We start from the raw sequence: 26,213 nt of genomic DNA, 5'->3' as shown, positions 1-26,213 counted from the left end.
AGTTATTCTTCATAGGAAGGCTGATTGCACACAAACTACAGGATGACCTTTGGCACCACAAGGAAGGCATGTGATAGGGGTCACGCTAGCACTGCCCAGGAGGATGTTTTTGAAGCAGTGTTCCCCCTCTTCCCAGTACCTTGGCTCCCACAGAGATGCAGTCTTGGAGCACATGAATCAGGCTCTTCTCATGCAAAACTAAACTGGGACATAGGCTCCAACCTCTAACTGGGATCCAGTCCACCAATTATTATCTAAACAGCTGCATTCTTTAGGCTGACATAGACAGCAAGAAACACCAGGCCACAGCATAAATCTGTCTTCTTGTTTGCCACCCCTAAATCATTCTGGAACCTACCTCAGAAAGGAAAAAGTGCTTCTCACATCTTTTTCTTCCTTTTGATATTGTCACTGTTAAAAATACAGCTGAAACCTCAGGTGCTGTTTTGCAAGCGTATCAGTTACAGATCTTTTGAAGTTTTCATTACACTTGCTAGCTTTTATTAGAAAGGGCTCATGTTTCCTTAAGAGCATGTGGGACACCACTTGTTACATTCGTACTCTCCCCTTTTACCGATAACCTGGAAGCCTAATGCTGTTGTTGGTCAGACTACCTCATCTACTACAGGCAAACAGAAGCAAGTTCCAGGCAGTTGAAGATGTTTTGTTTCAGGAAAAGAGAAAGAAAAAAAAAGCAACATTATTATTATTTTTCTGTAACACCTGGACCTGTCTAATAAATAAATTACTGTTGTCTTTGAAAGATTCACTTCTAACTTGCAGGAAGATGATATTGTAATTCTCTGCGCTAGCATGAAGCAATTTGAGATGTCTGAGACCATACAATGTACAGATGGCAGCTGAGTATTTTTAAATTAGTATCACTGTATCAACAAGTGCTTTATGCAACCATAGCATTCGCAGGACTTCACACAATGCTGCACTTGGCTATCAGATCAAGGACTGCAGAAAGTCTGAAGTCACCCCTTAGAACACACTAGGGAAAATATTTTCCTGGGATGTATGAAGAATAGAAACTAAGCATAAAGCCAGTACTAAGTGTTCTGTGACTTGAAAAAAAAGAAACAAGAGAAGGGAAATTATGGTAAATACAGAAGCTGCACTTGAACAGAGACAAGAAAAACACTTTAACTGTAGGAACGGGTGCACATGGTACTCAATACTTATGTAAGAGCATAAGAACAGGGATGGTGCAGTAGAAAAGGAACATCTGAAAAAAACCTACAAACCAAGATTTTCCTTTCAGCTACAAAAGAATTTCAGAAGAGCATCTTTCATTAAAGGGTGGTTTGAATAAACTCAGTAGATCTTATAGGGCATCTGTGAGAATGACATCTTAGGAAAATGTAATATGCAATAAATGACAACACGTGAAAAAAGTCTTTTATTTCTCAGTGTTTCTCCACTGTCAATACTGTCCTTTTGCTGCAACATGTTGCAAAAAGCTCTCTGCCTTTACCGTTTTCAACAGCTACAATATTTACAGGCTGTTTCCAGTAACACACGCAGGCACATACACACACTCACAGACACGCAGGTACATATATCCCTATCCCTGGCAAGGTATCCATTTGCTGGTAGAGGCAATACATATATTTTCATTGTCCATTAAAACCAAAGCCATCCTCTCATTTACACACTGCTCTCCTCTTACTCCTTTCTATTCAGCAGCTTGTTGTCACTTTTTTGGGGGTTGGTGTGGGGGGATCTTTATGTAAGTCATTAACATATCCAGCTATTTGATCGCCATCATTCAGCATTGTGGATTAAGTGTATGGGGATTATCTTTTGAACCTGTACATACCAGAAGTCATACAAACTACTCATATTCAGGTGTTTGTGACTGCGAGTGATGTATGTATACTCCCGAACTCTTTTGGAGCAGCCATCTTACTCACCTTTTGGAAATATGCACATCATGCTGGGGTGAAACAAGCCACATGCTTTACTTTCCACCAAGGTGTTATGTACCCACTTTTTTACTAAGGCACCAGTAATTACCAGTGTAACTTCCGAAAGAGTCCAGCTTCACTGAATGTACTGCATTAGGTTATCAAATACTAAGCCAGACAAGAAAAGAATAGATGCCTATATAATAGGTATAAAACTCCTTAATAAAATTAAGTACATAAAACCTGTGGTGGTATAACCCCAAATCCAATACAAGTAGAATAATATTTGAGTAATATTAATTGTAAGAAATGAAATCTATCCTGCTCCATTTTTGTTAATGGAGAGTCCTGTAATTGAGAAAAACACTGCTTTAAAGATCTATCTACACTCCTAGGTTGTATGATGTTGTGTATTATCAGAGAAATGATCTGAAGTTGGATCCGATTGTAAGGCATCTCTTCTACCCCCCCCACCCTATTCCAGGCAAAGCTTTATGGCTGCTTGCCAAATAGCCAAGGGCATGGATCTGTGCCACAGCAGTTTTCATCTTTCACCTCACCAGTCATCTAGGCTTCTCAGAAGAGTTCTTCAGTTCCCACAAGGGCTGTGAATGCAGTGCTAAGGAGTGCCTTGGGGATAAGTTACACAGCTGGTGGGAAAACTGAGGTCACCACTCAGAAACATGCCAGATGTCCCAGCAAAGTGGCTATAGGAACCATTCAATCTAGATGGAACTAAATATATGTTTCTCCTTGTTCTCCTGCCTACTCTGAAATAACTTCAGAGATGCTGAATCACAAGAGAATTCAGCACAATTATCACATACAGCTTAAGTGGCACAATTATAGGTATCCATAGTGTCACATACACATTTCAGTTTTTTTTGTTTTGTTCTAAATTTCACACCATTTTTAAAAAGGATTTCACAGACAAGTGAAGTATGAAAAGGCTTAAACAGCTTTTTTTTTAAAAAAACTGATGGACACAAACCAATTAGTGGGGCTTTTAAGCACTTTCCTGCAATTGAGTATTTGTTGTAGGAAGCAGTAAGTATGTATGTATACATAGATGCCACCTTTAAGGAAAAATGAGAAAAAACAGATGGGGATCTATCTGAAAGCTAATACTACAGGACTTAACTGGAATGTTCTTATGGCACGAGATTATCACACAATGAAAGTGGACAGAGTTAAAGCACTCATCCATCCATAAGAGGTTTTCATGAAAACTTATGAAAAAACAAACCCATTCTATGCTGAGCTCAATCTGGACTGACAGGACTACTTTGAAAATAGTCGTCCTTTCTACACCCACAACAGGAGAAAAATACCGTGTGAAGACAAAAAACAGAACAGAAAAAGACAACAAAAATATTATCTCCATCTAGAACAGTTTTCCACAGACAGATCTATCCTGGGGGGAGGTAGAAGAAAACAAATGCTTTTGTCACTCTCACAATGGAACCAAGATGCAAACCTTGCACAAACCAACATACAATCATATCAATCTTGAGAGTTCAGAATGCAGAAAAACTTAGGAAAAAAGAAGTTAATTTTCCAAAGCCTTACAGAAGAGTGAAATCGCAAGTAGGTAACTTCTGTTGAGCAGATCCTGAACAGGTAGGAGCACTGCGTAAACTGCTTCACAACAGGTGTTTGCTGAATATCTGAAATAACCTATTAACCTCGTAACTGGCCACATTAAAATACATCTCCTGAAGGCAACACACTAAAAGCCTTAAAGAATTAAAAAAAATAGAAAGACCTATCAATTCTCTTCGTCCCTTAGGAAAAGCCTTTTTCCCATCTGCTGTTTGCTAATCTAATTCCAGGCAGTTACATATTCTCTAGAATTGTTATGTTACCAAGTCATTAATTCCCTTCTCGTCTATCACCAGCAGGACAGTGGACATTGCCATCATCTCACACTGAAGACTGTGAAATAGGTTGTTCATGAAACAGGTTGTTCAGTGTCAGGGTTAACATACTGAAAGTTGCTTCAGTCAAGTTTATAAGAGATAAAACAAGTGTCTATTTTGTTTTCCAGTCATTTGTTTACCTCAAGGCTTCAGTACAGGAAAAAAACTTTTCTGCAACTAGTATCAAGTGGGGGCCTATTTCCAAACAACCTCTTATTTCTAAAGAACCTTTATGAAGCAATATTCCTAATGATACGGGAAACCCTGTAATTTACCTGTGGGAAAGGACACACAATAAAACCTTAAGTAAAACATCCTCAATTTAAGACATACACATATTCTTTGTTCCTGACAGCAAAATTACCGGACTGCTGACCAAGGTTCATTTACAGTACTACACTTTCAGATACACAGGAGGTGAATTTAACTACACTATCATGTGCACATATGATAAACTATGTGGAACAGCAAGATTATTTCAGTGGTGGCAGACCCAGAACTGCGCATTTTTACCAGGGTTAAATATGACTGAACATACATAAGCCAAATAGTAGTATGCAATTGGAAAATGCACAGTACTTGCAGTATAAATTTGCATAGAGTACGATGTAAGCAAGGCCCCAGTATAATTCACTGGGAAGGTTTAACAATGGACCAGCTACCAGGCACACATCATTACCCTTTCATGGCTACAAAGCATACAGTGACTCAAGTTAGAACACCAGTAATTTCTAGGTAGCTGTTTTTTTTTTTTCCCCTCCTCATGCCATATAATTTCACTCTTACAGTAGGTACTTAATGGACGTGGTTTCTCTGATGTCAGAGAAATAATTCCAATAACCTCTGTGGTACATCAGAAGTCTCTTCTGGTTACATTACTCAGAAAGAAGCGAAGGTGACTGGGAAGAAGATGGCTGCTCCCAAAAGCTAGTTAGGACTGTGTGCAGATTCTGCACAGAATCCTACATAATTACCGATCAGAAACAGGAAACAATCACAACAGGTACATTTTTTTCTTATGGATTAAGAGAAGTGAGTCATAGGAACTGCAAGTCAAAACCAAACTAGTTTCCCTCTCACACTCCCATGATAGTTCTGAGTTACGTGTTTCCCTGAATACACACATTTAAAAAAATACAATAAAACCTAGGATATGTAACATGAATAATTCAACTTCACAGTTATAAATACTCAAATTACACTTACATAGAATATATAATCACAGAAAATAAAATTCAAGTCATAGAAAAGAATGAAGACTAAAGGGAAAGAAAAGGCAAGGTGGTAAAAGTGATACAAGTTTAGGGCTGTGCCTTCTATAAAAGCCTTTTAAAAGATTTTATTTTAATTGAACAGAATCAAAAAACTTTCAAGTATCCATGAAGGTCGTCATGGACCTGCACCTCCCCTACAAAACTCAGACAACTCTCTGCCAGAGAAGAGCCGGTGAAAGAACATAGCCAGCTCCGGGTGTAAAGAAGCAAGGTAGCCAAAGCCAGCTAAGGGAGGACAGATGAAAGATAGTGTACTGGGCCCCACTTTAAAGCTGGACGTGTTGTATAGATCGGAGGTACCACTGCCACCACAATAGATTCTGATGTAGTACAGGGATACTCAGGTACATTTCTATATATTTGTTATTTTACCATTTATTGTGAAGAGAATGCAGCAAATGCACTTGTACGAAATACAGAACATAGAACCAAACCCATGGCACAGCCCTTACCATCAACATGTATATGGAGAGGGAGGGGATTAATCCCAAAGGCAATTTAAATAATGGTATTTTATATACTTATATTTATATATATAAATAAATGTTCTCAGCAATCTCAGGGTTGTTTTTAGTGCATTGCTGTAAAAAAATTAGTGCAGTTCTCATTAATGTTTTAGCTCATAAGGAATAAGAATCTATACATCTGTTCAGTCTCTTCTTGCCACTCCTGAAACCTTTACACTGTGTTTCACCAAACTGAAGGTTTGTAGTCAATTTCTTTAAAATAAGGTGGATGAATTCCACGCACTCTGTGACAAGACATGGCAATTTTTGGCAAAACAATTAGAAAAATATGAGGTGCTCTGATCTTAGAACCGAAAAGTTTGTTGATTTAAAGCATTACGCAATGCATAAACAAAACTTATAAACAAAAAGATATGTCTCAACAAATCTATCCTTCATGCAAATGTTTCTTCAGCAGCTAACAACTTAAAAATTTCTTACACTTGTTTATTTGGGGAAAGGGACTTAGACAAATCTGTGTTTCAAGTCCTTTCCTACAACTGGACCGAAGTTTTATGTCCTGGGAGCTGCTGCTTCTGGACCCTTCTCTTTTCTGAACCACTAGAGAAGGGGAAGTTTAAGTCTCGGAGATTTACACTTCAGCCCCAAGTTCAAGGACTCCAGTTTCAACAACAGCAACGTATTTATCTTCAATCTGAACCAGCAGGATGGTCTTATCTATGTGGGACCGACTACTTGGATCTCTGCTGCAAGGCACCCAGCGGTGAATCACCTGGAAAAAATCAAATAAAGCAAAACATGAGTTCCATAGGCAAAGCTGCCATTTCAAAGTTGTGACTAATAATACAGGGCCCTTGCAGGGCACAGGGAGCAATAATACAACCCCTGTACTGACTTAGCCACTCATTTTTCAATAACCACATACCCACCGATAAGCTACTCATCTAAGTCTGGCTGGAAATCTGCAGCTTACCTGAGGACAGCTAGCCTTGGATTTGAATTTCAACACAAACAACTTGGCCCAAATCAGAGCGAAACAGGTCAAAGTGAATAACAACTGGAAAAACTGCACACATACAGAGTCATGATATTTTGAAGTAATAATCTCACAGCTAATATCATCATCTCAGTGTCTGGCAAAACATAATGGCACAGAACTAGTTTATCTGTAGTTAGGTGTAAAATCTATCTTCTCTAAGTCAAATCCCTTGGTCTAATTTTGTTCCTTACTGTGAATTTTAGATTGATGTTTTAAATATATATTTTTTTAATTTTAAAATATCTTCAAGTGGCTTATGTATTACAAAGGGGTAAGGTTTCAGAAACACTGCCTCAAACTACTATCATGTAATTCCTTGGACCAAAAGAATTCAGGTATTGTGATCTGCTCCTTCCAAGGATCCTGCCTGATACTGACCATCAGAAGGTTTCTTCTCCATACAGATTCTTGTATGACCAACTCCCCGCTCAGCTCTTTTACATCCTTAAAGTCTGGATGTCCTAAAGAAACCAGAAGTATGTTCCAGTATCATGACTTTCAGTATTTCCACCTCTATAGAAACACTGAGTTTGTCAGCTGTGGGGGATGAACCCTAAATTCAAGCCAAGATAACGTAAAAAAAGCAAAAAATATATATTAAATAAAACAAAATTCAGGACAACACAATTCGCAGAAGTTCTAATGATACAGGTGGGGAAAAAAGACAAAAATACAAGTAACCTACATCTTCCAAGATAAAAATCTAAAAGAACCCCCCTCTCCCTCCCAGTCCTCCCTAAACCCAGCTGACAGCTGCAGATTTCTGACAGTGAGTAAGGAGATACAGCTTTGTCCTTGGCATGTGATCTGCACTGCATCCACAGGGAGAACATTTCAGACAGGGAAGCACAGCATCTTTAGTTGCCCCTTGTTTGATGCAACAGCATGGTATTTAAGCAGTCTATTTGAGTCTGACTTCATCAAATTCTGTTCATATGAGCTTTATATGCTGTCCTATAAAGTAATATTCCATCCCCAGACACATAAATCATTTCCCAGTAAAGTCCAAGTACTACATCCTTGTTGTTCAACTTAAAACTGGTGCCTTTGAGATAGTCAGGGCATGACTCCAAAAGCTTGAATATAAAAAAACTCCTTAAAAATTAAGTGCATATATGCACAAGTTGTACATAAATTATAACTCCCTACAACCATCCCCCTCCACACTCAGTTTTACCATCTGTTCTATCATGATTAGCATTTATTTAATGCTGATAAAAGGTGCAACTCTGACATTAGTAAGAAGATTACATTTTTAATATTTTCTATGACTGATAACATGCAAAATGATGTCACCAGATAGTGAAGATGGGACAAGAATCTCCTGAGGGTTGCATGCTAGTGTCAGGAAAAAAAAGGCTCTCTAGCTCAAATATAAATCAGAATATACCCCAAAATCCTGGAAAAAGAAGTAGCTCCAATCCAAAGACATCTGCTAAATTTAATTTCCTTGAAGAAACCTTGTATCTTTGTGTAGCATATATATACTAGATTGTATGCTCAGCAAAATAAGAATTGAAGTTAAGAGAAGTGCTTTCTCTACTATGTAGAGAAGTTTTAAATAACTTAAGACTACATACTGTTCACAAATTTACAGCTTCCCCTGTATTATCACCCATAGATATAGATGAGTATTAAATAAGGGCCTTACCGTCACCGTCAGCACTAACACAGCCTACTCCTCACAATAGTTAAAACACATTTTGACACTTAATACAGTTCAAGAAACCAGATACAGAACACACACAACTCACTGCTGTGACTCCCAACCTTTTGTCATAATTCAACTACTGAATCCCTATCCTATGTCCCCATGAAAAAAAACAATGTGGCTGTCTCTTCTCAACCATTTTCCTTTTATTCCTTTTATCATTCTCTTCCCCTTCCTCTTTTGCTTACTTCTGCTTTCGACTCCTGCTTCTTTTTCTTTTTTATGCAGCAGGAAAATCTATATGCCACTCAGAATGTGGCCATTATTGTTACATAGGTAATACCAGAAAATGTGTTTTTCTGCATCCGAGCTTCATATGAAGAATGCTGATATAATAATGCTCTGGCTGGTAAACTGCTTGATAAGCAGCATTCCAACAGGTAGCAATCAGTTCTGCCTGTTTGCATAAGGTGCAGGATCAGAAAGGAAAGACCATCTTAACAACTAATAGCTTTACTGATACGACATTTACTACAGGCAGCTGAAGCAGGCAATGGAAACTGTGTCAAGTTAAATCCGCTCCTCCTAATCACACATAGGATAATCCAGTGCTTTTCCCCTTTCTTCTTAGGTTAAAAGAAGTTTTTCTAAAATCCTGCCAGCATACTGCACCAAAAATAGGTAAGAAACATCCAGAACAGTAGCTTAATCTTTCAGTAACTATCACTGTACATGTCAACATGCTGCAGTTTGCAAAACATGCTACCGAGCTCTTAAAAAAACATACAACAGTTGTCCAGTACTAGGCAACATGATTCATGATTCCAGGACACGTTTCAGTATGACCTTTTACATTCATCATCTTCAGGACATTCTTTATCTGCAATAGCTAAAAAGGAAATCCCAGAAGCCTGGTCTAAACCTAACTTAACTATGAATGTTCACAATAGCATTCTACTCCTAGATGTTACATACAAGTAAATCCTAGTCTTATGGAGGGGGTGTCTAAAAGCAGTATGCCTCAGTAAAAAAAAATCCCCCGAGAGCTGCCTTTTTTTTTTTAAACTTAAAGACAGACTGAACAGTGAATTTTTATTTCTCTGTGCAGATGTAGCTTCCCTAGGGAAAAGGTGTCGAGTAATATGCTTTTGCAAGTTTTAGTTATAGAGTATTTCCTTCTTGAAGGAAAGTAAACACCTATTATGTACTCATTATATAACAAAGACATTTCAAGTTAATCTACTTGGCTCGATTTTCATCAGAATAATTTCAAAACCAAATACTGTTAACCATTCAATTAAGGACTGGTTGGTAAATTGACCCTCAGTATTTGCTCAGGGATTAACAGTTTAAGGAAAGCAAAATGAAGGCTGGATGAGTAAACACAATGCCTGAGGTAACAGTTCATGACAAGAGCTGGAAGAAGGCAAGGAAGGAGAGGTGGCTGAAAATTTGAATCATCTTGTATCTTTTGTATACGGTTGCAGAAATATTCCTCTGCTCCAAATTAGAATTCTAGACTTGCTCTTCCAGCAACATTGACTTAGAAGACAGCCGCTGATCCAGCTTACTACTACATGCGTCATTGGCCTTGACATCTAGGCAGACTGCCATATAACCAAGACACTGCCTTTTTTTTTTTTTTAAAATTAGCTTGTCAACTTCTAAACAAAAAACTTACATGGCCTTCCATGCCTTCCTGAGGACTCCAATCTTTCCAGCTGTTTCTTCCAGCTTTTAGCCGTATCACCTCATCTGGCCACTGCAGCTCTTTCCTTTTTGACACGTTGATCCCTTCCAGTACTTGACTGGGATCCATTAACTATAAGTAGGAATTGAGTTTTGACTGTTAGTTCAGCCAAAATTTAAAAGAAACGGATTAACTGTAATGTTTTGCATACTTCCAGACAACTGATTTAACCCCACAAAAATGAATTTCTGATTCCAACGTTGCAAACTCAAGCTCCAGACTATGAAAAAATAAACTCGAGCAACAGAGACTTTGGGAGTTAGGCTATGGTTTCAGACAGAGGTGACAATATATTGGTTCACTGCTGCCTGGCACCCCTCCTCACCCCTTCTTTCAGTCACACTGGCCCATGAAAGAGTCTAAACTGTCACAAAATAACCATCAGCAGTATGTGGTCCAGCAGCAGCAAAGAGTTTAGTGACAGCAAGCTGTTAGGACTGGCTCATTACTTCTAAGAGAATGGTATCCTAAACATGGGCTTGGAGAATTCACTGGTAGGCTGAGAAGCTATTTATCTGCTAGCATGGTTTGCTGAGACCCACACATTGTTTTAAAGTAAATGAGCATTTCCACAGGAGCAGCAGGAGACAACTCCTGAAAACTTCTTCCTGTTTAAGGACAGAAAGTAAGAACAGAAAGAACTGCTTAACATCCACTATACAAGGGCATATGTCAACTTGGTTTAGTTCCTCTGTTTGAGGAAGACGCAGTTTCATAAAAGGGCCCTTGCCTACAAACAAAAACTACTAAGCAGAGACCTGTAGAATCAGTTAACTTAGTCTAAGGTAATTAACTTAGTTAACTATGCCTAAGGATGCAGCTTAATTTAAAATGAAGTATGTCAGCAAGGAAGTCAACTTTGTCACAATCTGTCTTATTAAATACTACTACTTGGTGTTTCCCTGCTAAATATACTGCCAAAGGCATGTATGTGGGGCTAATAGAAGCTAGAAGGACAAGTACACACTTCTGGATTTTCAAAGAAATAGTAAGGCTGTCAATAATTACCTTAGTCATTGGAGTACTGTTTGCTGCTCAGTAATCTAGACTTGTGGTAATAACCAAAGAATACACATGTATGTAAAATGAAAGTGACAGCATTTTTACACTTTTGTGGAAAACCTACTTGGTTTGAAAGAAAAAAGCTAGTTGCTTTCAGCCCTGAAGATGAAGGTCTTTAGCTTTAGATATTCTCATGAATAAAAACAGACTAAGCATGGAACAAAAGTGAGTTCAGCTAATATTCTTAAAGCTGTACTACAGGAAAACAAAAAGGTAATGTCAACAGGGATGTCTAAGCATGCAGGAAGGCTGCTTGTCCAGGAAAGCTTTTCCTTACATTCGTTCTCCAGTTGTAACTACACAACAGTTGCATATTAAGACATTCCAGACTGTATGTATTTAAAAACACTGATTTCAACACCATACAAGATAACACTAACAAAATCACACAGCTAAGGAAGCATAGATTAACTTGTTCCTCCGGGCTATTCACCTGGATTCTGTAAATAACGTCATCCTTTTTGGCTTGCATTTGATTTGCAGGGCTTGCATTACCACCTGACTGAGTTTCAGTAGCATTACTTCCTCCTTCTGTCCCTAGAAAGCCCACAAGGGCATGCTGTTTACAGGCTGGGATGCTTTGGCTGGAGCTGCTAGAAGAGGGCAGGCCATGCTGTGTGCTGACCCCAGTCTGGCCAGTAGGTTCCATTTGGTTGACCATAGACAGGCGGGACTGGATGGACGACGGGAGGTTACGAAGGGATATCTGGCTGGTGGAAGAGCGCCGACAAGGCACAAAGCCTGTTGTGGACGTGCGAAGAGATGAATGACGACTGCCGTAGCAATAAGAGGAATGGCTAGCTACTGAGGCACGGGCAGGGGAATGTCTGACAAGGCTTGACTGCACAGAGTGAGAACTGTGACTGGTGCCTAAAAATAAAGAGATACAGAATCAGCAGGGCTTGATAAAGCCTCCCACACACATTAGATTTATGATACACACAAGTTTTAGCACTTAGGTACGAAATTGATGGATTGCATCAATAGCTGAAACAGTGGTACTGCATGAAAGGGTACCTGCTGCACTTATAGAGCAGACTATTTGAGTACATTCCATTCATCACATCTTGGAATCCCATATTCTGTTCTACTCACAATCCCTGCAAGACAAATAGCTCAAAAAATGCTTCTGCCTTGCTCTTTCCACATTAAGAACTTTTTCTTAGTGTTAGCATTAAAGTTCCCAATACTGAAGATAGTATAGCAGGTTCATGTTTCAAAATACGAAGAGCATCTTTAAGATGCTCAAATGGACATTCAAAAACTGGATCAGAATTTAATGCAAAAAACTGTTTTTAAACATGAAGAAAACTTTAAAGCACTTTACATGGAAAAAAATAGTTTGAGTATTAGTGTTATTCCTATATTAAGCAACTGTATATACCTCTTGACAGCTGCAGACCTGTATTACGTTGTGTAAAAATCAAAAAATTCCAGTACATTCAGCTCCATACACAGTTCTATTCTTTAAGCAAAGGCAGCATTTGCAAACTTTCTTCTCAGTTTTATTGCTTATCATCTCACTAACTTCAGATCAGTACAGATTCAGCTAAAATTAGCTAAAAGACTATGGAAATAGACAATCCAGTCTACTGTGTAAATGAGAACTACAAAGAGTCACAAAAAGTCTCAAGTTTAACCTTAGCAGACAGTATGACAGGAGTTAAGAGCTCAATCAAGCTGTGGAGATGTGTTGCAAAAAGTTACTTGAACTATTTTGGCAGTGTAAATAAACTCCTCTTGGTTAAGTCTCTATTTGGGAACCTTCCATTGCACAAAACAGCACTGTAGTTTGAGATGAATCCAGCAGGTGTTAATAATACATAATCAAGGTTAGTTTGTTTGGCTGGTTGTCTTTTCTTTTAGCCTAGGCCTGATTCAAAGAGCAGAAAAGCCAGTTCTGGCTATAGAATTGTACTTGTAGAAAGTTATCTTGTTTTATTTTAACGTTACCCAGAGTAGATGGATGAGTTGGTGGATGAGCTGCAGGAAGAGCTGTGGGATGAGGTGCAACAGGAGGGTGCTGTACTGCTCCAGGTCCCTGCCCCGTAGTTGCATTCCCTCCTCCTTGTGACATGCTGCTCTGCGACTCGTTGATGGTGGCATTGTTACTTGTGCAAGAAGCCCCACCTCCAGCATCTGAATCTTCAATATTTCCACCGCTGTTACAGCCAGCTCCACAACCTTTCCTTAGTCTGAAAACATAATGCAATTGACATTAAGTCAGGCCACCTGAACATCAGGATTCTAAAAGAAAAAAAAGTGCTTTATGATGACAAGCAAAAGGCTTTACTCAGCACAATCTGTAGAGACAATTTTATCTGATTTTAGGGAATATTATTTTCTCAGAATAGGCTTTGTAAGTATAAGCGTTGCTTTCTAGGAGATTGCCATTTTCTTCATGACAGCCATTCAAGTAACAGTTATGATAAGCCAAGAGTTTAGATAAAATAGCTTTTTAAAAAAGCCAACTCTGAAGTGATAAAATTCTAAATATAAAGTGCTGGAAGAACATCTTGGTTATTTTATATTAGTTTAGTAAATTTATGCTCTTTAACATACCACTCATACATGCAGTCTTACACTGCAAAAGTCTTTTGTCTATTTAGATGAGCAGGAAAACAACGTTTATTGTTGCTGATTTTTGTTTTAGTTTATTTGGTTTCTTGTTACTTTCAAACAACTGTGAGAATGTCCCTGAAACACATATTGCAATTATTTGAATCATGAAGTCTTGTGTGACTTTTGAACATTCAGATGACAGGTTAGCCAACATCTTCGATGTATATGGCTTTTCACCATGTTGTTTGCACTAGTAAACCTCTGATGGACACAGAACACAGCATATTCCTTCTTCCTTTCAATTGCTACTTTTTACTTTTACTTTCTTTCTGTCCCACTCAAAATACACCAAGAAATCACTTCCAATTTTATTTGCCCCTGCGATCCAGAAAAGCTTGGATCCAAACACTGTTCTGTGTTACTCTTTCACCTGTTGCTCTATCCACAGAGAGAGAAGCAGATGGTGATAGAAGACATACACCTCAGACTGTAAGAAATATGGCACATTCCAGGGTGAAGGAGCATGTTCTGTTTTGATGTGCTGTAGATGTCTAAGTGTAAATATGACCATCAGAACAGCATCAGGACTGTTGCCACTGTTGCTTTTGCAGCCACTGTCGTAGGGGGCCAGAAGTCAAGTAAAATTTCTTATGGCCTATGAAACGCATCACAGCAAGAGTTTGTATTGGGCTACCAGGAGGTGAATGGGAAGTAAATTACATTATTACTAGTTACTTGTTCTAGCTCTGACACAGGATATTTATAAGCATTCACACAATTTTGAACAGTAACTAAGGCTTGAATTACTACGTATAGGCATACTCTAACACCATTAATATTGACACTTGCACACTGCATGTTTACCAGGCAGAAACTCTGCTTTTCTGATTAGACAGTAAAATTAACAGTACCAAAACAAAATTAACGTGAGTTGCATTGTCTCATTATCAGATCTGACATTAGAACTGTAGTTGTAATTCTTGCACCCAGACTTAGTCCTCTGTTTTGTTCCAAGCTGTCACTCAGTTTGTAGCTTAATTCTTGTATGCCTTGAAGATCAACTCCTTCTGCCAGGGTTAATCTTCAGGTTAATCTCCACTTATCATATTCTACAGATGTACTCGAAATAAAAGTCAAAGCTTGCTTTTATGCAACTGAATACTATAAATTGTGCCCTGCTGGCATGTATGAGACTAGTGAATGACATATGGCATCGTGAATACGTAATGAGAACTCACCATTTTTCCTCAACTCACCTGTGCCATGTAGACACTATGAAGTTTCTTATATTTCCTAAGCTGATTGCTCCCCCAAGAATCTCCTTAAGCTGTTCATGACTATCTGAATAGGAAGTAGTCAAAGGTGAGACATAGATGGGGTATCCAATTGGCTGGTCACAAGAAGAGTTGATCATATTCCTCAGAGCTTGTTTTGCATTTTGGATACTTCCTCTTTCTGGATTACGATTGCGCAGGAAGACAAGTTCCTGCTGTTGTCCTGCCCACAGGCCACGCACACACTCCTTATTCACCTGCAAAAGAAAAATGACAGAAGCCAAGTGAAAAGGCTGTGTCAAAGTGAAACAGGGACAGCATGAGCAGACTGCTCTGCCTTTTACAGGCTTCTACAAGTGTGCATGTAGAAAAACTACACTACAGAACTACAACCATTCATATTCACTAAAAGGCTGAACTGACAGACAGATTTCAAGTCAGGAACTGATTTCCTGATGAAATACTTCTATATGAGACGAAGCTGTCCCAGCAATGACAAGCCAGTAAAAGTAAGGTAATGATCTGAGTTAACATAACAGTTTAGTATAATCAAGATATACCACGACATACTGCCATTTTGAGGAATGTACACAGAGCTTACCTTAATGACCCTGAAACTGAGATAGCGCTTATTCAGCATAATGATTTTATATTCGTTGGTGCCATCATCCATCACGTGACGCAGGGCAAGTAGGGAGGGAGAATTGGAAAGAACGGCACTCCGCCAAGCAGGGTCCCCTTCATGTGCTATAACTAGATTTTCTTCATGGGTTGTTATGGCTTCATAGAGGACAGAAGGATCATCATATTCATCTGGAGAAGTGAAGTGATCCTGTTTCCAAGAACATGTTTGGTAAAGTATGATTGACATTTCAGATGTAACTACGTATAAAAAGAAAACATCTCACACCTCAAAGGTTTGTTTCCTATAACTTAAAAACAGTGATTGAAAAGAGCTGCCTATTACTTACTCAAGTAATTTTTTTTTTTTTTTTTAAGTTCAGTTTTACACTGGATTTATAGACTCACAGAATGATTTGGGGGTAGAAGGGACCTTAAAGATCACCCAGTTCCAACCCGCCTGCCATGGGCAGGGACACCTCCCACTAGACCAGGTTGCTCAAAGGTCTACCCAGTATGGCCTTTTAACATCCAGACACCGGACATCCACAAATTCTCTGGACAACCTATTCTATTTTATATTACATATATTCATATTGAAACCAAAATGGTTTTGCAGGCAGCCTTTTTGCTTACTCATAAGTATTCAACTGCAAAACTCACCAAGGTAAAGCACTATTAAGACTTATATGAAAATAGCTACAGGAAGAAACACGGTGAAGTTTTATCTGTATTTTCTATTAAAAAGTTCATACTAATTCTTAATGACAGACTATTTCAGCAACAGATACTATCACACAACTTGTATTACTGACAGTCAAGTAAAACCACAAAATTTGCAAGTTCAATTCAGTATTCAGTCATGTTACTCAGATAAAAATGGAGGGGCTAATAGCTAAATTCCCAACCCTGCCCGAAGCCTCAATATGGTATTACACTGCAAGTGAACAAAATCCCATCATAGATTAATAAAATGATATTCAGAAGAGTCGTTTTTATTCTTCAATGTTTGTATATTTCTCATTTTATTTTGTGACCTAAGCCCGTTCTGAACAGTAGCCCAAATATACTGAGAACATTTCTGAATTGTTCCAGGTGTACTTCTGCAGCCTTCGACCAAGATTTTGTAATTATTCCATTTTGCTGCATGTAGTTTCAACACTTATATGCGCTCTGTTAAATTCAAGGGGTTCCTTGTGTTATGTGAAGGAGTTGAATCAATCACTGCTAACTTTGGGAGACTTTGAGAATGTGCAATTAAGGCAAAAACTCCAACTCCAATTACTATTTAAAAAGCACAGTTAATATTTACCTGGTTGCTATAACTTTCAAGCATTGTTCTTCTAGAGTACCAACGCTTCCCCACACACACACCTCCAAGAACTTTTTGCTCAAGTTTCTTGTACTTGTTAACCTTAGTTAACAGACTTACTAGATTGAATTCAGGACTGTTCAACTTCACTCTCACTTACTAAAAGACCAACCCCAATTTCAGCTTATTGAAATGCAAGCTGTTTCTTCTCACCTGAAACTTCACTTACAGAATGAATGAATAACACTAAAGAGCCTGTTATTATAACACTTCAAAAGAAGAATTAAAAGCACAACTCTCATTGGACAGCTAAAGAGGGCTATGCAGCTTTGAATAGCATGATAACCTTGTAAGCCAGATACATATTTGTGGGGAGGGGAAGAGGGAGGGAAAATAGATAGATTGTTCATAACAGAATTATCTCTAGACAGATATGAAGCAAGGTATGAAATATTCTCTGATCTACATTTGACGTAATTTTCAAGCTCTGAGCATAAACTGCATTCCCTTTTTCTCTATATCACTTTCCGGATGAGCTGTAATAAAACAAAGGACAATATGGGATGTTTACTCATTTTCAATTGTCTGCTTCTGTAACATGCACTTCTATTTTCCTTTTTTTTTTTTTTTTTTTCAGATTTTTATTTTTTTCCCTTTACTTTCCCTGGAAACTTTAATCTGATGTCTCAGTGGTAAGGTGTGATGATACAAGACTAAGTGTGCTGGCTGTCTTTATATACAGCACTACCTCCACCTACATATCTTTAGACAATTTTTTGGGGAAAATGGTCATCCAAGCCCATCAATAAGAGCTGAGTGCCGTGAGCATCTCTCTCAACATTTTACCTTTAAAAGAGAGAATATACAGAAATAAAAAAGAGCTGGAGAAAGTTTCCTGGCAAATCTCTCACCTGATGTAGTTTAAGTGACATTCGTATTCCAGGAACTACTACTTTCCTCAGCAATTCCATGTCAGCAAAGATCCATTCATCTCTAATTGATGATATACGAAAGTCGCCCTTAAATAGGGCATGTAGGCCATACAAGAAGGATTCCAGATTACTGTTGAGAGAAAGAGAAAAACCAGCCCAAATATTAGCACAAATACTAACATTTCCACAATTATCATTGACAAGAGCACAAAATTCTAAGCTGTACAGAAAGACACACAATTCTTCTCTATAGAGAAAAGAGAAGACCGGAGGAAGATGGAACATATGCATAAACATATGTGTAAACAAAGCCTGGACATGAGGTGTCTATGTACACTAAACGTGATGAAACCGTATATGCAGACTGTATTTATATGAACTAAAGTAAACAAACTCTGAAAAATGTCTGATTTTATTCTGGAGATCATTAAAAGATAAAACTTTTCAGGGAGTATACCATAGTGAACCAATCAAAGAGGACATGGAGATGTAGCTTCACTTGTGGATGGTTTTAGCACTGAATACAAGTTTCGGTAGCTTCTTCATACTCAGTGAGATCATTTCCTTTTATGAAGCTAACAGTGAAAAATCAAATGCTCCAAAAATCCTTGTGACTGTACCTGCAAGACCTTCATGAGGCAATTCGCTGGTACTTAAAAGAAACAGTAAACTATTTCCATGAAAGTGAAGTAAAATAGTGGTTATTTTTGTTTGTTTGAAGTCAGTATCCAGCTAACCAGTAGCTTCCACATCTGATTGTGCCTATTTATTTTGTTTTAAAACCATCACCTTGCAGTTTCATGAAACACACAGCTATATTTACATTGGCTTTCTAAAGCAAGTTGAAACTGTCATTCTACAAGACAGAGGTTTCCACATGAGATGATGAGATTAGAGAGCTGAGCTGAAGGAGATTTGTACAAAATTGTTCACTACAGAGCCACCTAAAACATGAAGCTTATCACAGTAGTCTGCTTTAAGTTCCATCAAGATGTGTGTGTTCTTCATTTTAACAAGCCATCCTCTTCTCCTTATTTACAAATAGGGTACACACTTGGAGTGGCAAAAAGGAGCATACTTTCAGAACTCAATTGGTTTGAGTTTTTCCATCAGATATTACTGGTGCTTGCCCACACCAGAACTCTCACCTTTCATCAGTTCTATAGAACAAAATGCTTGAATTCAAGTTCCCCCTTTTGCAGTTCTTCGATTATGTTTTGCTGGCTGTTAGAATGAAGACAGTCTATGTAGCGTATCTGTCCAGCTTAAGGAAGGATGAAATTATATTTTATTTTCTTTCATGAAGAAGTATTTATCCAAATCTAACCTAGGAATCCAGAGTGATTTTGAGAAAGGCAAGTTTAGAAAAAGATTTTATTACCTAGACATATGATGCGAAGCTGTTCCCAGTGCTCTCCGCCCCAGAACACACAGTCCGTAACAGAGCGTAACAAGGGGTGAATCTTTACTTGAATCCAGTGGCTTGCAGTAAGGAGGGGAAAAAAAAAGAGGGTGAATGGAGTGAAAGAATTGCCATAGAACTGTTCTGCCTGACGGAATAGAAAGCCACACAGAAATTTATCTATGTACATGTACCTACCCCACCGATCACTCTTACTCAGATTTTAATTAGGAATTCTTTTTAAAAAAGTTGCAAATACTCTGCATATTTGCAAAGGCAGACACCCATACTATATCTGAAAAAAGAAACAGTAAGCTGAACAGATGTAAGCAACTTTTCTCATGGATACTGTGTACGTTGTATGAAAACCTGTTGATTAGTGTGATTATGGCATTAAGACAAAATATTTTTAGTGAATAACGTGGATTCTCATTTAGTGGTTGCGAGTATACGATTCTGAGTTAATCGAAAGTTTCCCCAGACTACACGTTATTCAGGGAGACACTCACCCTCAGCCCAAAGCCATTTATTTGTAGCTCTGTAAGGTATATACTGACCTACAAAACAGTAGCCTGCATCTAAAAGATTAAACCTGATTTTCAATACCTACACAAAATGCTTCACAAGATAATCGCTTAATAGAAGGAAAAGACTTCCTTTGGCTTTCTTTAAAATGGGCTACTTAATCTGCTCACTTCAAAAGTAAAGCTCAACTCTGAAACCTCTGGCAGATCATTCAACAAGTGAAATCAAATTACATTCCTGTCCTTTAATCTCAAGCAATTCTTGCTCATTCTCAAATGCAATGCTACTTAAAAAACGTTACATACAGCTTTTTGTAGAGTCAAAGAGTTCTTCTACTGACATACTAGTGTCCTTATTTAAAAGGTGGGAAGATTTGGAGAGAGGAAAAGAATTGGATATGGGATGATCGTTCACAAGCCAACAGTTCCAGTGGGTCAAAGTAGAGGTATAATATGAATGCTAATAAAGTAGTAGTTCATCTTATAATCTGGTGACAGGTTTCTATTTTAGGGTTATTTTAGAAACATTGGCATCTAAACACCCAACATCATTTCTACAAACACACCTTTCTCTATTCAGATAAATGGCTGAGCAAGTTTCAACTGATTCAGTTGACCTAGTAACTATAAATGGCATTAGTGGACATAACTTCTGTAAGCAGTATACGGTGTAGTTTAAATTCAAATCTCAAGAGCAGATGATCAAAAACAATAACCCATATACTGATGTTTCAATGATATATTCATTACTTCAATTTTGCGTATATATAAAACCGTAAGTCAAACCAACAAGGAAAAAAAATGAGAATCTTCAAATAGCAAACACCTTTCCTCACATATTCATACCTACCTTTTCTCTTCGAGAGCAGCAGTATTCTATCCAGTTCAAATAAATCATACAGAAACTCTCTCTTGAGATCCCTGCTAGACGATGGTCATAATCCTCATCAATATTGGGGTTAAATGTTGGGTCTACGTCAACGTAATTGCGGTCTGTGCACAACCGCAGTCCTTCCTGCATTGTCTCATTAGCTAACCATTCCTCTAACTTGGGGGAAGTTGTGACATAATAGATGATTCCCTGAAACAGTAATAAAAAAAATACATGAGAAAGTGTTGCAATAAAAAAATTAATCTCAAATTTTTTCAACTCATTCATGTATTTCCTTGATAACAAACAAAAATGACGTAATAGCGTTTATTTAGCTCACGGATACAACAAATTTGGTGGCACAGAAAACACAATACACGTTTGTATACATGCTTATTTTTCAGAGACTATCAAGAGTTCAAAAACATGCACAAGGCAATAAGGAAAAGTGGATTGGACAGGGCTCACTAATTTTGGAGAAAAACAAGTAAACTGGTGTTTTTATTTAGTGAACATTGACGCTTAAATAGTAAATTTCAAAATAACTCATATTAAAGACAAGACAGGTCAATACATTTCTATGTGGAGGAAAAAAGCACTTGTGTGTATGTGCCTTGGAAATATTCCAACATGAATTTTTTCAGCTCTGAAAGAGTAGCTTACAACAGATCATAAGTAGTAGGTAAACAGATTATGTGAGGTCTACAGAAAAAAATCTGTGGATGTAATAGGACTTTTTTTAAACAGAAAACCCACAAAGATGGCTATGGGCAGCTTTTGAACACTGAAGTTGCTTGGCTTTCTCTAAGAGAAACATACCAGTTACTTATCTTTTCATTTACACCACAGCTATTGCATTTGAGTAATAGCCTTTCAGTTTCTACTCGAGCCTCAGCTAGAAATAGCATCTTCTTTGTCCAAGACTACATGGTCATTTTCCTACTCATACACCCAAATATCAAGTGATTATCAGAACAGTACGCTCTGTCCTTTGATTAAGCTGTTTATACTACTATAACTTGTATCAGATTCTATGATCCTCTCACAAAAACTATTAGAAGTTCAAGGCATTAAAGAGCTCCTAGCTGTAATGCTGGCTACCTCCCCCCAAGTTTGTACTAAACTGAATTATACCTTCACGTAGTAAGTGGTGAGAATTTTCCGGAGATCAAAGACTTGAAGCATGGAAGCTGCACTGTTGTCAGTGATACTATAACCCTCCAGAACATACTTTGTCACAAGCACTTCCCAAGCCAGCCAACGTTGCCCAAAGGCAGCATTAAAGGAAAGCATATGAGGAAGGTGGCCAGGTTCACAGCAACAGAAACCTTCGTCTTCTTCTACACCTTCAGTGATAGCCTCTACTTCTCTTTGCTGACAATAAGTTCCTTAGGAGAAACCAGAAAAAAAATGAAAGAAAGTTAAAAACTTTATACAATTGTTTTAATGTTGACTTCTATTTAAAAGTGTTTAGAACCAAAACAGTCTCCAATTATGTTTCTGTAACAACAGGTCAACTCCCTGCCAATGAACAAGAGGTGGAATAGCATATTCTATTTAGGTCGCACAATGAATGAATTATCATCGCCACTGCACTAAAATTGAAGATGTAGCTTCAACTCTGTTAGAGGGAGCTAGTTTTCCTCACAAGTGGTGGGAGGCATGAAGAGACCCTGAAGATCATTTTCAAAGCCATTAATTCACAGGATGGAACAAAAAATAACTAAAGTTTCCAGAGCAGAAGGCTACTTTGTGGCATAGACAGTTAAGTATGTGTAACACACTCACCTCTGAATTCAAGCCCTCTGAGCTGGAAGGTGACCAAGCCATTTCCTATCTCTATAAGGTGTACTAGTGCATTGAGGTAGTCAGAGGCTAGGATGAAGCAGTCCCCAGTACTGTAGTTTCCCCACCGACCCAATAACAAGTCTCCACATAGGCTGTGCTGAAGGGAACGGGTTAAGTGTTCATAGAAGATTGAATTCAGGTTGTTATCATCTGAGCCTGCAGAAAGATTCATTGGAGTTATCATTTAAATGTTCAGAAAAATCTCAAGTTTGGTGGTCAATTATCAATTCACTTCACGTGCTACGTTTTTCTTAACACAAGTCATCAACTTCCTGTTCCTCCTCACCCTGCCCCAATTTTTGCGTGACAACTACTTCAAATTAACATCAAGTGAAGCTTAAGATTTTTGACCAACATTTTTTCCTTCTTACTCCTCCATTTTCCAAATTATTATTTGTTTCACTCATGCATTTTCCATCCATCAATCTATTCCATATAATAATGTTCAAAAGCAAATGAGCACAGAAGCTGCTCCATAATGACTTTTGTAGAGATCCATCACCATGACATTGAGACACTCTCAAATAATGTTTGGCTTTTTAGTTACTTAAGAATAAAAAAGTTAATGCACACCATGATTATAAATGAAGGAGAAGTAAAGCAGAGACACACAAAGGTAGTGGGGAAACAGGGAAAGTGTACAGGAAAGTAAAGAATAAAGCAAGGAGAGATGATGGAGGAGAAAGTAACAGGAGACAACAGAATGGTTTTGGAGAAGAATCACGTGGCAAATCGAACCTAATTCCTATAAAAGTCATCTATATCTTCGTTCCTCATGAACAAGAGAGAGAAACTGTGTGGTGTATATATATAATAATTAAATAAAAAAATGACTAGGAAGGTTACCTGGATTTCGATCAAGCTGTGAAGCCAGCCTTGTATTTGAATGATCCACACGCTTTGTGCTGAAATAAAATGAAAATTGCGCTTTACAATACTGTAATTTTGATGTTTAAAAAAAACTTAAAATTGCGTCTCTCTGAGCACAAGTTACCTACGAAGCTAAAGTAGATACTGATCAGCTTCTACACTATTTCAGAAACAAGTTCATTCAAAACATTCAGTGCTCTAAAACAATTTTCTTTGGGGAAAATAGCAGCTCTTGAAGATGAACACTTATTTTGACACAGTTCCAGGTTTAAAAACAAAGGACACAAACTTTAAAGGTCTTATTTCACCTACTTGTAGTCTCTCTCCCAGAATTTGACAGGTCTGGCATAAGAAGTGATAAATATTGCACTTCCCAGGAAAGGATTCAGTGGAGTAGAGAAGAAAGCTGACACAGCTGCTTGGACAAACAACATTGCAGAATCTGTAGAATAAAGATTAAGGAAGGCAAAGGAGCAAAAACTTTTTTCAAGCTTCTATAATAGTACATTAAGTATACAGCAACACCAAGTAAAAGCAAAACAATCTCCAAAAATTTTTGTGCAGCAACATTTTTACAATCTCCAGCTATAGATGGCATTATTCTTGCTTTTACAAACAGAAATAGATGACAGTTTGGCATTGGACATGCTGGTAATTTTCTGAAAATACTACAAACAATACTAACTTAATATTCCATTCAAACCAGTCTACGCAAGCAATACTCAAAATCCCAAATCATATAGCTAGTGACTCTTGAAAAAGGGAAATGACTGTCAGAAGAAAAGCTGTCACTTTCAGAATGAAATAACTCCTGCTTTACATTTCTTTTATGTTAGAATTCTGTTCCTGCTTTATCTGCTAGTGTAAAACTCTCATCATTGCAGCAAGGTAGAAAGCATGTACAGTTTCTCATTAATGCTCATCGGATAAGCCTGCTCATTCAGTAGATATAGCCCATAATACATAGCCATTATAATGCAACATTCAGAATTTGTAAGACATGACTTCACAAAAAGTCAGCATTTTTAAAGGATACGTGGCACAGCAAAGGGCTGGGCAAAAGCATGGAAGGCAGATCCCCATGTGATCTGCCAGGGAGCAATGTAGGTATATACAAATCTCAACTTATAAAAGAGTTCCCAAAGCTGTGGAAAAGAAATAGAAGAAAAGTAAGTAATTTTGCTAAAAATCAACGTGCTTTGTAGTACAGCAATATATCCTGAGTTTACTTGTTCCCCTAGAGTTGTTTCTGGTCTAGGTCTACCAGGTCTATCCTACTTACAAAAAGGATGCAATGAGAAAGCAAGTGACACAATATGCGCTACATTGTTCTACTAACAGAAACTCGTGAGATTTTTAGAAAGATGCATATGCTGTATCAAGCCAACATAAATGCTTTGAGAAGTCTTAAAGATCTTATAGCATGTTGATTAAAGTGCCAACAGGACTATGGATCTGGATTGGATCAGTTATCAGTTAAGAGCATAGCCAGTTTTCCCTTTAGGATGATCAGAAACAGAGTTAGTTACCTTGCTGAAGAGTATGGACATGAAGAAGAGATCTAGCAGCATAGTCTCAGTAAAACTTTTGTAATCAAAAGTAAAGAAGAGCACTGTGAAAATAACAGTGACATACTGGCACGTTGGGCTACTGAATGATGAACGCAGTAACTTCAAGCCAGCTATTGTGATCATTAAAGCACCCAACCTGTAAAGGAAATTCACAAGAAACATTTATTTATCTGCTGTCTGAAGGGGTTTATAGACCACCTAAATTGTTGCTGTCTTACAATGCCAATCTCTTCAAACTCAAGGTTTAGGCTTTCAAGGTTTAGACTTGGATTTGCTTTTGTTCATTTGTCTTGCATGGTGGTGCCTGTATTTGTTTTATTTATTCTTTATAGACAATTTCAGACTTTTTTTGAAGTTACTATCCAAGCCTCTTTATCAGCATTCTCAAGCCAATTTAGGTTCAGATGATTAACATCATTTGAAAAAGTCCTGCTAAAGAAAATCAAAGGTGAAATATCCCTGTACTCTGAACATAAGGCCTTAAATTTAGGTCATCAATATAAAGATGCAAAAATGCTGGAATTGCTCTAGATTAATCAGCAAGAGAATGTTACTGAATACTGGATTATTTCCAACACAACTATACTGATTTAACTTATACTGGGAGAAACACAACAGTGATTCCTCCTCCACCTCCCAGAGCTACTGACAGATCAGATGGTTATAAAAACAACATTATGTAAATGGCAATATTCTTACCAAAGCCCTGTAGAGTGACAAAAGTAATTAACCTAATGCAAGAACTTAATAGACCAGGGATTAAACTAAAAACAAAGCAATAAAGACCACCACCGCCACACATACCTAAAAAAATTGGTTTAGTTTTAAGGTGTGTTTTTTTTCCCCTACAGTACTTCCATTTTAAATCAACAGAACTTCAAATCAAAAGAGGCCACCTGGTCACTGTTCTTGGATACAAAAACCACAGGGCCTATTATTGAACTCACTTTGCTGAGACAGTCAGATACACTGCTTGAGGAATTATAATCAAGTCTCAATTTAAGAGGCAGTGTGCAGTTCCATCTGGCTAGAAATTGCATTAAGGGGCTGGAAGGTCTTGGGAATTTCATGATGAGTGTAGAAAGCTGCACAGGGACGGCAAGCTGGCACACCAACTGATGGGATGTTAGACAAGTCTTGTGTTTACACTGGACAAAATACCTAAATGTATTGTCACTATCTTGAATTTGCAGTCTGTGTAGTTATATTGCAGACTCTCAAGATCAACACGGAAATTCTGATATCGCATCTCTAGATAGTTCTGCAATTTGCAATCTTTATTGTACACACTATGATTTGAATAATTTCTTTGCATTGATTCCTAATTTAAAACTATAATACTCCATTCAGT

At 37.8% G+C, this 26,213-nt stretch overlaps 1 protein-coding gene across 10 annotated transcripts in view; it reads right to left on the bottom strand.

The window, feature by feature from the left end:
* Positions 1-1,392: 1,392 nt before the first annotated feature.
* The window catches only part of PCNX1 (pecanex 1), a 91,595-nt gene continuing 66,774 nt past the window's right edge, over positions 1,393-26,213 (bottom strand). For 9 of the 10 annotated variants that reach the window (XM_013191223.3, XM_013191211.3, XM_013191216.3 and 6 more), the window contains 15 exons: positions 24,821-24,998; positions 24,328-24,436; positions 23,604-23,733; positions 23,268-23,326; positions 22,362-22,577; positions 21,708-21,961; positions 20,553-20,783; positions 19,158-19,258; positions 17,756-17,906; positions 15,513-15,743; positions 14,894-15,168; positions 13,029-13,270; positions 11,509-11,945; positions 9,945-10,085; positions 1,393-6,345 (listed from right to left, as the gene is read on the bottom strand). In XM_013191223.3, the coding sequence (XP_013046677.1) occupies positions 6,205-6,345; positions 9,945-10,085; positions 11,509-11,945; positions 13,029-13,270; positions 14,894-15,168; positions 15,513-15,743; positions 17,756-17,906; positions 19,158-19,258; positions 20,553-20,783; positions 21,708-21,961; positions 22,362-22,577; positions 23,268-23,326; positions 23,604-23,733; positions 24,328-24,436; positions 24,821-24,998 (2,896 nt within the window). In that variant the 3' untranslated portion in view covers positions 1,393-6,204. The remainder of the gene's footprint in view (positions 6,346-9,944; positions 10,086-11,508; positions 11,946-13,028; positions 13,271-14,893; positions 15,169-15,512; positions 15,744-17,755; positions 17,907-19,157; positions 19,259-20,552; positions 20,784-21,707; positions 21,962-22,361; positions 22,578-23,267; positions 23,327-23,603; positions 23,734-24,327; positions 24,437-24,820; positions 24,999-26,213) is intronic. The other variant, XM_048065081.2, reaches the window with a different exon arrangement.

Source organism: Anser cygnoides, chromosome 5, assembly GCF_040182565.1.
Source record: "Anser cygnoides isolate HZ-2024a breed goose chromosome 5, Taihu_goose_T2T_genome, whole genome shotgun sequence".
In the NCBI taxonomy this organism is placed as follows: Eukaryota; Metazoa; Chordata; class Aves; order Anseriformes; family Anatidae; genus Anser; species Anser cygnoides.
Note: the sequence above shows the minus strand (reverse complement) of the source record. Positions and strands in the feature narration are given on the sequence as shown.